Source organism: Amphiprion ocellaris, chromosome 11 (genome assembly GCF_022539595.1).
Source record: "Amphiprion ocellaris isolate individual 3 ecotype Okinawa chromosome 11, ASM2253959v1, whole genome shotgun sequence".
NCBI classification, from domain to species: Eukaryota; Metazoa; Chordata; class Actinopteri; family Pomacentridae; genus Amphiprion; species Amphiprion ocellaris.
Genome location: NC_072776.1, coordinates 890,615 through 903,500, shown reverse-complemented (window position 1 = coordinate 903,500; position 12,886 = coordinate 890,615). Strand labels below are relative to the sequence as shown.

The 12,886-nt window shown below is 38.9% G+C and overlaps 1 protein-coding gene across 1 annotated transcript; it reads right to left on the bottom strand.

Moving 5' to 3' along the window:
- Positions 1–65: 65 nt before the first annotated feature.
- On the bottom strand, positions 66–12,050 carry mfsd9 (major facilitator superfamily domain containing 9). Its single transcript, XM_023269428.3, has 6 exons — positions 11,704–12,050; positions 9,877–9,964; positions 8,581–8,624; positions 6,977–7,106; positions 3,476–3,685; positions 66–2,874 (listed from the first exon to the last, which is right to left on the bottom strand). Exons 1-6 carry the CDS (start codon positions 11,788–11,790, stop codon positions 2,012–2,014), a joined length of 1,422 nt encoding a protein of 473 aa, XP_023125196.2. The 5' UTR covers positions 11,791–12,050; the 3' UTR covers positions 66–2,011.
- Positions 12,051–12,886: the final 836 nt, after the last annotated feature.

Below are 12,886 nucleotides of genomic sequence, written 5' to 3'. Positions count from 1 at the left end.
GTTGAATGTTAACATACAAAAGCATTGATTTCAGTGTTTCATATACAATTCAAAAGACCACAGACTCAAAAATACAAACAGTTGTTTATTCCTTGTGACTTTTTGGCATTTTTCAGGTATGTACCTGAAGGATTCAGGAAGTCTTTACGTAAATGTAAAAGACAAATTCTCCTTCTCGTCCACGTAGTGTTTGAGTTGTTAAAAAAAGAGGTGCTCAGAAAAACAGACAATATAAAGAACTACTACTTTAAGTATACATTTAAACATCTCCTCAGATAAATGAACAAATCTCTATAACTGTAAAACCCATATACCACCATAGGAACCATTTGTGATAGACTGTATTTGAAGAACAGTGGAGGGGTGTAGCATGAAGTCAGACACAGCCAGGCTTTCTCTGAATTAGCTGCTTCTCTTCATCACTCTCTGTGCTCTCTTGTTAAAGAGGGCATCTGAGGCATCATTTGCCTCCTTTTTTAAATAAAATGTAAAGACTGTGTGCGGCCGGCTTCAGTAAAAAGGAATATGTTGTTATAATGGAGATCTATGACGAATAATAACATTTGTTACGGTTAAAAAAGTGCTGTTATGTCAAATAATACAAGAGAGGAATGCTGGTAGAAGATAGTTAACGATTGTGTCGTCCTGTGGGTCAAAATTGACCCGATTTAAAGTTTGAAAATGTGGAACAAAAAATATTTTCAAAGTGAAACTTCTGATGTCCACATTTTCAACATTATTGGGAAATCTTGGAACATTTTTTGGTGGAAAAAAGAAATGTTAAAAATGTTTTCTTAAGAACGTTCACAAAAACACCCAAATTCCAGTGAATTTCACTGGATTTTGGTTGATTTTTTTTTGTGAATGTTCTTAAAGAAAATATCTGAAGTTTTACTGATATATATGGAATCACTTTAGATATTTTTCTAATTTTTTTTGGAAGATTTTTACAAATTTTTTGAAAATATTTACAAGAATTTTCTTGCCAAATTTGGGGGATTTTTTTTTTTAAAATAAAACTTTTAAGGAATTATTGGAATTTTCTTCCTGAAGGTTTTGCAAATTTTCTGAAATTTGGGGAATTTTTTGCTGAATTTCTGAATTTTATTTTATTTTAGCTATATTTTTTGGTTCCCGTACATAAGGACAACAGGAGGGTTAATGGTGTAAGTTGACGTACATCTTTTCTTAGTGCACTCTCAAAGCAGCTGCTTATTTCTAAAGATAGCTGTTTAACTTTATACATTTAACCATGATATTCAACAAGTGCATTTAGGACTGATGATGCCTTGTAACAGAAAATATACGGACATCATCACTTTTGTTCTGTGATAAATAGCAAAAGACCAATCAATTTTCTAATCGATTGACTTGGCAGCCAATCAGGACCAAGCACAAAAACATATTCATGCTTTTATGCCAATGCAATGCAAACAGTGACTACTCAGTGGAAATACTAAAGTATGCTCAACAGGTTTGCAGATATAACTTCTTCCTTCAGGTAAGAATCTAAATCAAGAATCTTTAGGAAACAAACTGGTGAAAGGGTGGCGCTTTTTATAGCCGATTTAATTCCCAAACTCTGAACTGAACCTTCTCTTGAGCAGGTCAGCTACTAACCCACTGATCTCACTTCGTAGTACACCCCTCGGGTGTTGAGGTAAAATATGTACAAACAAAGTGTACATTTCTGCCAATCAAGTGGTCATCAGCAGTATGTGCCGAGACAAAGCTCACATGTTTCTGTCTGGTCAAACTTCAGCATGTTGGGAAGCACATGAAACTCTGTAGTTCTGTCCTCATCATGACGCTGCATTGATGTTTGAGTCCACTGTTCCTGAGAGAATGACTGCAGTGCTGGTTCCCCTGTGATGGAACATCTGGTGGAGGCATCCTGGTAAATAACCACTTCTCCCGCTGAGTCTGCTGTTCAACGTCACAGTCTGCCTCCTTCAAATAAGAGCACTTCTCCAAGCACTGATTTTTTTAACATTTCAAAATTCAGTTAGTTTCAGAGTTTGGCAGCTTTTTTCATCCCTCTGCCATCCCATCTGGGGATCCTGATCAGCAGTAAACCTACAGCTGCTAAAGCCAGCACCACCCCCAGACTGGGAGGGCCACAGGGGCTGAACTCTTGGGTCAGACCGGACAGCAGAGGAGCCAGGACTCGACCCACAGCTGTAACTGACTGTCCGGCTCCAATCAGAGTCCCGCTGGCCTGGACGCCTCCCCTCTGCAGCTCCAGGTCAGTGATGCATGTCCGTCCAATGGTGGTAGAAACGGCAAAAAAGGTGGAGGTGAGCAGCACCTGCCACACGCTGGGCGCAGTAGCATAAAGGAAGATGAGTGAGCCGGTGAGCACTGTGGAGTGGAACAGCAGGGCAGACATGTTGTTCCCATAGAGCTGGGTGACCGGTCCCACCAGGAACCCAGCCAGGGCCCCTAAAGTGCTGCTATAGCTGATCAGATAACCCGTCACCTTCGGCTTTAGTGAGAAACGCTCCTCCATGGCCAGAGAGAAGTTACTGTAGTAGAGCATGATGGCTACGGCCATCAGAAGACGCACAAGGAAGAGGTCCCACATGTCCGACAAGGCCACCATGTGGATCTTGGAGCCCACGGAGGACAGCTGTCTCCAGACAAGCTGGGACAGAGACATGTCTGTCCACCTGAAACCACCACGGAGCTTCCCATCTGCTCTGCAGTCCGGTTCAGTGTTTGCCCTCAGCACTAGGTGGTGGTTATTTGCATGAGAGCCGTTGTGTATAGACTTGCTAAAGTGGTTTTCAGGACAACCTTTACTCAAATGGTTGCTGGAGTTGAGATCATTACGGTTGGCTGGCGTCTCGCTCCATGGTAGCATCGATACCAGCCCTGGAATGATAAACACGCTGTATTATAGGATATTTCAAATACAAACTGAGATATCAGATATTTCTCACACTGGAAAAAATGCTCCTCTCAAAACAAGAAAAAAAACTTATTTCAACTAACTTTTACCTTGAAATAAGTGGAAAAATCTGCCAATAGAACAAGTGAAAACTGGCTTGGTAAGATTTCTTGAAGTAAGATATGATATTTATAATATTGAGATCTTAAAATTAGCTGGGAAAACTTATTTTTAGCTCTATTTTACAAGGATTGTCAAGCTTAGGTGTCTTAAAATAAGCCAGACATGCTTAAAAAAAAAAAAAAAGCAGTTTTCACTCAAAAATAGATTTTTGCTTTCATGTAACCTCCTAATTTGAGATGTGTTAAACTTATTTTGAGTTTTCTTGTAAAATTCAACTCAAAACAAGATCATTTCAAGATTGTTTGACTTAACAAGATATTTAAGATGCATTGTCTTAAAACAAGCCCCTCCATCTGCTGAAATGTCTCTTGTTAAGTGAATTGATCTTAAATCAAGTGGGATGAAACGTTTTGACTAAAAATAAGACAAATAGACTTGGTAAGATTTTAGTTTTCAACCTACCAGCATTAATGAGAAAGATGGCAGCACAAGTGAAGGAGGAGGTATAAAAGCCTCCTTCGTGCTCGGTGAGGTAGCCTCCCACCACAGGACCCAGGATGAAGCCCACGCTGGAGGCTGCGTTAAAGTGTCCTATCACCAGGGGGCGCTCCGACTCCGACACCAGGTCAGACAGCAGCGCTCTGCAGATGGACAGGGAGTGCTTGAAGAGCCCTGAAACAGAAAACAAGCAGACAATTCAGGTTTTCTGTTCACTCTGTTCTGCTTTTAGGGGAAAATTCTCCTTATTGAGAAGAATTCTCTGCAGTACAGAACCTTCCCTTCCACACATGATCCCTGTTACTCTGACTGCAGCTCCACTCTGAGGAGAAAGCGAGTGCAGATAGAGTATTTTTAACCCTCATGTCGTCCTGCAGATCAAAATTGACCCTTTTTAAAGTTTGAAAATGTGGAAAAATATATATATTTTCACAGTGAAACTTCTGATGTCCACACTTTCCAGCAAATTTCGCTGGATTTTGGTTGATTTTTATGTGAATGTTCTTAAAGAAAATATTAGAAGTTTTACTGATACATATGGAATCACTTTAGATATTTTTAGGATTTTTTGGAAAGATTTTTACAAATTTTTTGAGAATATTTACAAGAATTTTCTTGGCAAATTTGTGGGATTTAAAAAACTAATAATAATAAAACTTTTAAGGGAAACTTTGAAGGAATTATTGGAATTTTCTTCCTGAAGGTTTTGCAAACTTTCTGAAATTTGGGGGATTTTTTTGCTGATTTTTAAAATTTTTTTTCAGACAAGGAAACAGTATTTTTGGTGCCCGTAAATGAGGACAACAGGAGAGTTAATACATTTCAAATTAGGAGGTTACATGAAAGCAAAAATCTATTTTTGAGTGAAAAACTGCTATTTTTTAGCATGTCATGCACAGGCGTGTGTTATACATGCATACGTTATATACGGATACCGAAGTGTATGACCGAAATATGTGGCGGCCCGTGTGACTTGATGCAGGCAGCTGACGTAGTGTTCACTTGTCATGGTTACAGTGGCACTGTGCCGCTATCTGGCAATGATGCAGAAATCTTTAACAAATCATGGATCCAGACTATAAGCCGCATCACTGCCAAAAGGTGGTCCTTGTGTCATTTCTGACCTTCCCTGAAAGTTTCATCCAAATCCATTATTCTGTTTTTGAGAAATGTTGCTCACAGATTCACAGAAGGACAGACGTACGCTGATCGTCACGTAACTCCGCCGTGTTCCTTGGTGGAGTAATAAACTATGAGCTACAGTGGTTTCTCTTGGCCACTCTCCCATAAAGCTTTGACTGGTGAAGAACAGGAAACAGTTATTGTACACACGGTTCCTCCCATCTCAGCTACTTAACTTATAACTCTTTCAGGGGAGTCATAGATGTCTTGGTGGCCACCCTTATTTAGCCTCTTTCTTGCACGGTCACTCAGTTTTTGAGGACAACCTGCTCTAGGAAGATTATGCCATGTGTAGGGATGTCCGATTACCGATAACTGATATGCCGATATTGTCCGACTCTCAATTTCCGATTCTGATATCAACCGATATCTGTGGGCTATTTAACTAATTTTAGGTAACATCACTTATCTCCTGTGGTGGAATTAACACATCAATGATTGATGCCCCATTGGATGCATTCTCAAATGCAACAACGCTTTCCAAATGTAAACATCGTTTGTGCAGAATAAGAAAACTACTTAAACTTAAGTTATGAAAAGAATGCCTTTTTTAAAATATTGTCTCAAACAACAGCTAACACTCTCCCTCTCTCTCTCCCTCTAGAAGTAAATGCCGGTGAAATCCAGGCATTATTTTATCAGTTTTCATGATAGGCAAAAAAAAACTGCTAATGACATTGACCGATATTACATTTTTATGCCAATATTGAGCCGATAATATCAGACATTCCTAGCCATGTGTCATATTTCTTCCATTTCTTAATGATGAATTTAAGGGATACTGAGCAGAAATTTTCTTGTCCATCACTTATGCTTTTCAATCACTTTCTCACAGAGTTGCTTGGAGTGTATTTTTGTTTTTATGGTGTAGTTGTAGCCAAGATTAGTTTCTTTAGTCAGGTCAGGCATTGGTTTGCTTGCTACCGGATAACCATGAAAACCGGTACTACCTGTCCCACCGGTCGGGCCGTCGGTCACTCAACCGGCACCCCTGCCTGTCCGAGGGCACGGAGGGTGAAACTGGGCATCCTGGTAGAACTAAAAACATCTGCCACAGGTCTATGGTGGAGTGTGTCAGTTCCATGGGGTGAGACTGGACATTATGGCAGATAAACACATCTGCCACAGGTCTTTGGTGGAGTGTGCCAGTCGGTGCATCGTGACATGCACCACACAAAGAGCACAGATAAACAAACCTATCATCTGGTCTGTCACTGCAACAGATACTGGAGTCAGTTCGCCGTTGCTTGTCTTTGCCACTAATAATAACCTTTATCTACCAGGAATGTGCTGGTAGTCCAGCAAAAGTTAGCGGTACTCAAATACTTTGCAAGCTGTAGCTAGCTGAGAGTAATGATTCACTGGTGACTGGATCTTCCAGATACAAGTGTCTGCATGCTACAGTCTCTGGAGACACATTCACTGCACTCAGATGAACGCCATTCCCCTAACGATGTGACTTCTACTGGTTCTACTTACTGGTTCTAACAGACGACTTCACATCTCCCCTATTCTGGCTTCTCTTCATCAGCTCCCTGTACGTTCTAGAATAGAATTTTACTGATCACTTCTAAAGCTCGCCAGGGCCTTGTTAACCCCATACGTCCCCACAGCAGCCTTAGACCCTCGGGTGGATCCCTCCTGATCGTTCTGAAGTCGAGGCTTTTCTCCATCAGGACCCCTCGGCTTTGGAACAACCTGCCTGAGGAGAAAAGGCTCGCCAAATCAGTAACTTCTTAAAACCCACTTTTATAGACTCGCCTTTAAGTAAAGTTCTCTTTTATTTCTCTTTTATCATTCTCTGCCTTTTTGTAGTCCCTCTTTCTAACCTCCTGATCTTCATCTATTTCTGTCTTTTATTTTCTCTTCAGCTTCTCTCTTAACCCCCTTGCGTGATGTCGTCCTTTTAACCAGCTTTTAATCAGCTATCCATTCTGTACATTTTTGTCATTTGTATTCTTCTTCTATGTTCTTCTAAAAGGTGCTATACAAATAAAGGTATTATTATTTTTATGACTTCTACCACCAGTTGGCTGCACCTGTGCTGAATTAGGTGAGTCACTTCCAAGGAAGTCAATACTTGTGCAATCACTTGTTATGCATTTTGTATTTTTAATTAACTGACATTACTTTGTAAAAATCTGTTTTCACGTTGATACAAAAGAGTCTTTTTTGTAAATTCTTGTCAAAAAAGCCAAAATCTATGTAAATATCTTCCATGAAAAACACCTGTAACTAGATTTAGGGTTGCCACATGGTTTTGCACAGCCGTCCTTTACTTACCCACAGGGATCCGTGCAAGGACAAATAAAGCAATGCTGGTGGACATCCCGAGGAGGCCGTAACCCAGAGCACTGAGCAGCAGACAGGTCAGCAGAGAGTACCGCCGTCCCACCACATCGCTCCAGCTGCCCTGCCAGTCGCATGCAGCAAATGATACACAACCATCATCAGAAAATGAAAGTGAGTTTCCTTTTCTAAAAGTTATTTAGATTTGGGCTGATGGACATTTCTACAGTCTTATGAAGCAACTGAAAAGGAGAAGCTGATCTGGGATTAATTAACCCTCGTGTCGTCCTGCAAGTCAAAACTGACCTGTTTTAAAGTTTGAAAATATGGAGGAAAAAAAATATTTTCACAGTGAAACTTCTGATGTCCACATTTTCAACATTTTTGGGAAATCTTTGAACATTTCTTGGTGGAAAAAAAAGAAATGTTAAAAATGTTTCTTAAGAACATTCACACAAAAAAATCAACCAAAATCCAGCGAATTTCACTGGATTTTGGTTGATTTTTATGTGAATGTTCTTAAACAAAATATTAGAAGTTTTACTGATATATATGGAATCACTTTAGATATTTTTAGGATTTTTACTCATTTTTTGAAAATATTTACAAGAATTTTCTTGCCAAATTTGGGGAATTTTTAAAAAAACAAAACTTTGAATTTTCTTCCTGAAGGTTTTGCAAATGTTCATGAATTTGTGGAATTTTTTTGCAGAATTTTTGGATTTTTTTCAGACAAGGAAACAATATTTTTTGGTGCCTGCAAATGAAGACAACAGGAGGGTTAATCACAAATCACAGCAATTATGAATGGACACAAAACAGAAGCCTAGACTTTTGAGTAACTTGATTTCCGTAGTAAAACTGTGTAAAGTCAGTCTGAAAGATCAGGTGACTCAAAAAACAAGAACTACAAATTTCCAAACTCTGTGTTTCCTCTTGACCAAGCAGAGCAGGCTGTTAAACACACCTTGATTAGATTCTCACCCTCTCTCTCTCACACACACATAACACACAAGCATCTGATGAAATAATAAAATTAGGACCAATTGAGTTTGTTGTGTTCTGGATGTAGCCTTGTGGGATTACCATAGTAACCCAGCTGTTCACGTATCTCTACATTTATCAGGATTCAGCCGGTGTGCACGCAGGAATTAACAGATGACTCCTTCTCTCTTTAATTTGTCGCATGACCATTGAGAATTACACTAATTTCAGGACCTCCGGGTGGCAGGAAATAGATGTGAAAAGCTGAGAATCTTAATTCAGATGCTACGGTAATCGTCGGGTGGAGTTTGGGCACGAATCATTGAGGTTATATTCTTCACCTAGAAGGTTTGTACGCAGATAAAACAAAATCACCCCAGTGTCTATCCAGGGCTGGTGTCAAAGAGTGAATTTAAGCAGCTATGGCTAACTAGCAGTGGTTTGTGTGTGTGAAAGTGTGGAGACTGGCTGCATCGTGTGACCACAATCAACCTAAAACAGCCAGTGTTTATTGTTTTCATGAAATACCAGGGATGGCATGGAATGCAACCGCTTTGGCCGCCAAGACAGGCTGAATAGTGGGATAGACACAGAGAAACAAAGTCAATACTTACAACTACTGTGCTTGAGAAAAGCTGCAAGATGCCGTATGTGGATCCTGCAAAAGTTTAACATTCGTTTTAATACACATTTCACATATGAAGCAAAGAACAGACGCCATGTGAGCTCAGAGCCACTGAGTTAATACTGAGAAAAAAGTATTTTGGTCTTTTAACAATACAAACTGTTGAATTTACCAATATCCAGGTGATGTGTAACTAGAAACATAACAATTACAGCATAGGACAATAAGATATTAATGTGTATTGCAAACACAATACAGTCAACTGTAACTATAGCTTAGGATGAAATTCATTTTCAACTTCATATTTATTAGTATCACAAAAAATAGCATTTTTGATCATTTATTAATCCCTCTGGCCCTTCCTACTAAGCCCAAGTGACATTCAAATTGCTTGTTTTATCCAACTAACGGTCCAAATATACAGTGGCCATGACAGCAGAGTGCAAAAAAGCATGCAAATATTTAACCCTCCTGTTGTCCTCATTTCCTTGTCTGAAAAAAATCCAAAAATTCAAAATTGCAAAACCGTCAGGAAGAAAATTCCAATAATTCCTTAAAAGTTTCCCTTAAAAGTTTTATATTAAAAAAATCCCCCAAATTTTGTAAGAAAATTCTTGTAAACATTTTCAAAAAATCAGTAAAAATCTTCAAAAAAAATCCTAAAAATATCTAAAGTGATTCCATACATATCAGTAAAATTTCAAATATTTTCTTTAAGAACATTCACATAAAAATCAACCAAAATCCAGTGAATTTTGCTGGATTTTGGTAGATTTTTTGTGAATGTTCTTCAGAAACATTTTTAACATTTTTTTTCCACCAAGAAATGTTCAAAGATTTCCCAAAAATGTTGAAAATGTGGACATCAGAAATTTCACTGTGAAAATATTTTGTTCCCCACCCCACATTTTCAAGCTTTAAAATGGGTCAATTTTGACCCACAGGACGACACGAGGGTTGAAACAGGCTAATGAAGAAACCACAGTCGTTCTTGTAGCTTTCCTGTATTTACTTGTATTTTGTATATCTGCTCAGTTTTTGCTTGAGAAATGGCCTAAACTGAGCCGTTTTAAAGCCTCTTACTGTGAATCTGACAATGTTACAGGAGTGTTCTGCTGAGTTGTCACATAATGACTTGGCCAGTTATGTGGCTTTAAGACTATTCACAGTTTGTGAACTTGCTTCCTAATTACACATTAACTGTTATGTAACTCCGAGGGCTGACCTCTCAGTACATCTGCAATGTAACTCAAACAGATTACCGCCCATTATGGACACAACTTACCTACTATACCAGCCACGGTGGGACTTGCTCCAAGAGCCTTCACATGATGGCTGAGCAGCGGGATGATCATACTCACCCCAAACAGGTCCTAAGAAAACAAGGGCGAGGATGCATCACAAAAGAAGCCTGAACAGCAGGAATGTAAATAATAAGTCAAACTAGCAATGACAAGTAAGTGTTTAGGATCCAGTTTGGGGGTGGATTCAGCAGCCACAGAAGATCACCCTGTTTTTCTGCACTGCTGATATCAGAGCAGCTCTCCTAATTGAAGTCACACAGCAGCTCATACAGTGTTCTGACACGGCTCATTACAGGAATTGCTTCAGCGGCATCACTGTCCCAGCAGTCTGTGTGCTCCCTGTGCCAAAAATCTGATTAGATGACCGTCTCTGCAGGTTGAAAGGTGAAAGTTATTCTCTGAAACATTTTCAACATCTTCAGACTAACACAGACCTGCTTGTATATCACCTATAAAACAACGTACAGCAACAGGTCTCGACATGTCGTTAATGTCAAGGAAATCTACCCGGCAACATGTGTTTCTGACAGGGATGCTGCTAAGATGCGACTCTCAATAGACTCACAAGTGGAGCTGCAACTATGAAAATACATGGATGGATGATAGATAGGTACTTTATTAATCCCAAGGGAAATTCAAGTGTGCAGCAGCTTACATACAACAACATACAATAACAAAAAGGCAGGTTAGTTACATTAACATTAAAGGTTAGTATATACTTGCGAAAATCTTGCTGTACAATACTACACGATAAAAAACGCTTCTAATTTTAAAATCTATAGAATTTGAGGGACTTAAAATGACGTGGGATATCATGAGGAAGGATGTCCAAAACTCTCCACGGTGAAATTATAATGACCTGGTAATTGGTAGATTTGTGTTTGGCTGCTTGGACTTTTCTGATACCCCAATGAAGGTTTTCTAATCTAAACAGTTTATCCTTCTGCACATGCAAAGATTTTGAGTTAGATAAAAGCCTGTTAAGAAGTACAGTATGTGTAATAATGCTATAAAGGGTAATATTTCTCTGCAGGTAAACATAATGTGATTAGGATTAGATTCATGTTTTAACCCTTGTGTCGTTCCTGCGGGTCAAATTGACCCGTTTTAAAGTTTGAAAATGTGGGAAAAAAATAATATTTTCACAGTGAAACTTCTGATGTCCACATTTTCAACATTTTTGGGAAATCTTTGAATATTTTTTGGTGGAAAAAAAGAAATGTTAAAAATGTTTCTTAAGAACATTCACAAAAAAATCAACCAAAATCCAGTGAATTTCGATATATGTAGTCACTAGATATTTTTAGGATTTTTTTGGAAGATTTTTACTCATTTTTTGAAAATATTTACAAGAATGTTCTTGCCGATTTTGGGGGATTTTTTTTTGAAAATCAAACTTTTAAGGGAAACTTTTAAAGAATTATTGGAATTTTCTATCTGAAGGTTTTGCAAATTTTCTGAAATTTGGGGGATTTTTTTTGCTGAATTTTTGGATTTTCTTCAGACAAGGAAACAATATTCTTTGGTGCCCGTAAATGAGGACAGGACGGTTAAAACTTGCTCTAATAGGGAATTTATTAGTTTTTTCCTGTCTCTAATATTATAATTTGGCTTTTTTTTTGTTTGTTTTAACTATTCTAATTCCTCGCACACACCCTGAATATAACCAATAACTACTCACTTCTGCACAGTCTAAACATGCAGCACATCTCTAAACGTCCTCTGAGGCAGCTGCTTTTGTCAGGTAAATGCCAGATATCACACCTGGAAGCCCAGCAGATACCACACAGCAGGTTCAGGTCACTCACCATGAAGCCCACCACATAGATGCACTGGATAATCCTCGTCCGTCCTCTTGGTTTCAGGAATAAAGTGCTACATCTCTGGCTGTTCATCCTCCCGCTGTGGAAGCTACGAGGAGTAAGCGCTCGACAGGAAACCGTCCGAACTCAAAACACGGCTCCGTCCCGGCGGTGCTCTCAAAGGCGGGGGGAGGCCGACACACTGCCGGCTTTTATCTGCGGGTAAAAACGAGGACGGTGTGAAAGCTGGTGGATCTTACGGGAAACTGTCAAACCTGCGTACGAAGAAAACGTTGACGGTCCGAGTCATGGTCAGTTTATGAGGCGCTGAGCCGTCGTGTTGTCTGGTCAGACTCCCCCCCCCACTGCTCTGAGAGATGGTATCGTCCACTGACGTCAGACGGTAGGCAGAGATTTTTTTCTTTTTAAAAACATTATTTTGACATTTTATTTCATTATTTTTTTGTCTGCAGTTATTTTAAAACCTCAACTTCAACTTTTATTTGTTTTTGATTTAGTAATATATTTTTTTGTATTTATTTTTTTACTATAAGGTTTAAGATTGTAGCAGCACTCTTTTATTCTTGTATAACTCTCTAATTTATTACAATGAATCGCAACATTGCTTTTCATGTTGACTGCACATACAATATTATAAACAATTTTCCTACATGTTCTCTGCTTTCTGAACATGCCTTCAGATTATCTGAGACTGGGGTTACTTGTCCACCACCTGCTGGGGCAACCACAGCATTACAGAAGGCCCAATCATTCACATTTTTACTCTGTTAACAGTGGCAATGCTGCCATCGGCTGTATTCATATAAACATGACATGATTGTAAGGATGCAACAAATAAAAAACTAAAGAAAACAACAAAAAAGCAACCAACCAACAAACAAAAAACTCCATATATTACCATTATGTGATCTGCAGCACTAGAATTTGCCGTCTCATGCTTCTCAGTTGCAGTTTGCAACCATGTCTGTTCAGACTTGACCTCTGACCTTTTGGATAATAAATGTCATCACTTAATAATTTGATTATATGAGTATTTTGTCATAATCAGTTTAGTGAGGTGCTGTAGGTAGCAGTTCATCCTTGTGTCTGTAAAACATAACCGAAGAACATTTATTAGACAGACTGCAGTCAATGTGAAGAAAGTAACCTTTAAAAAGTATAGAATGCA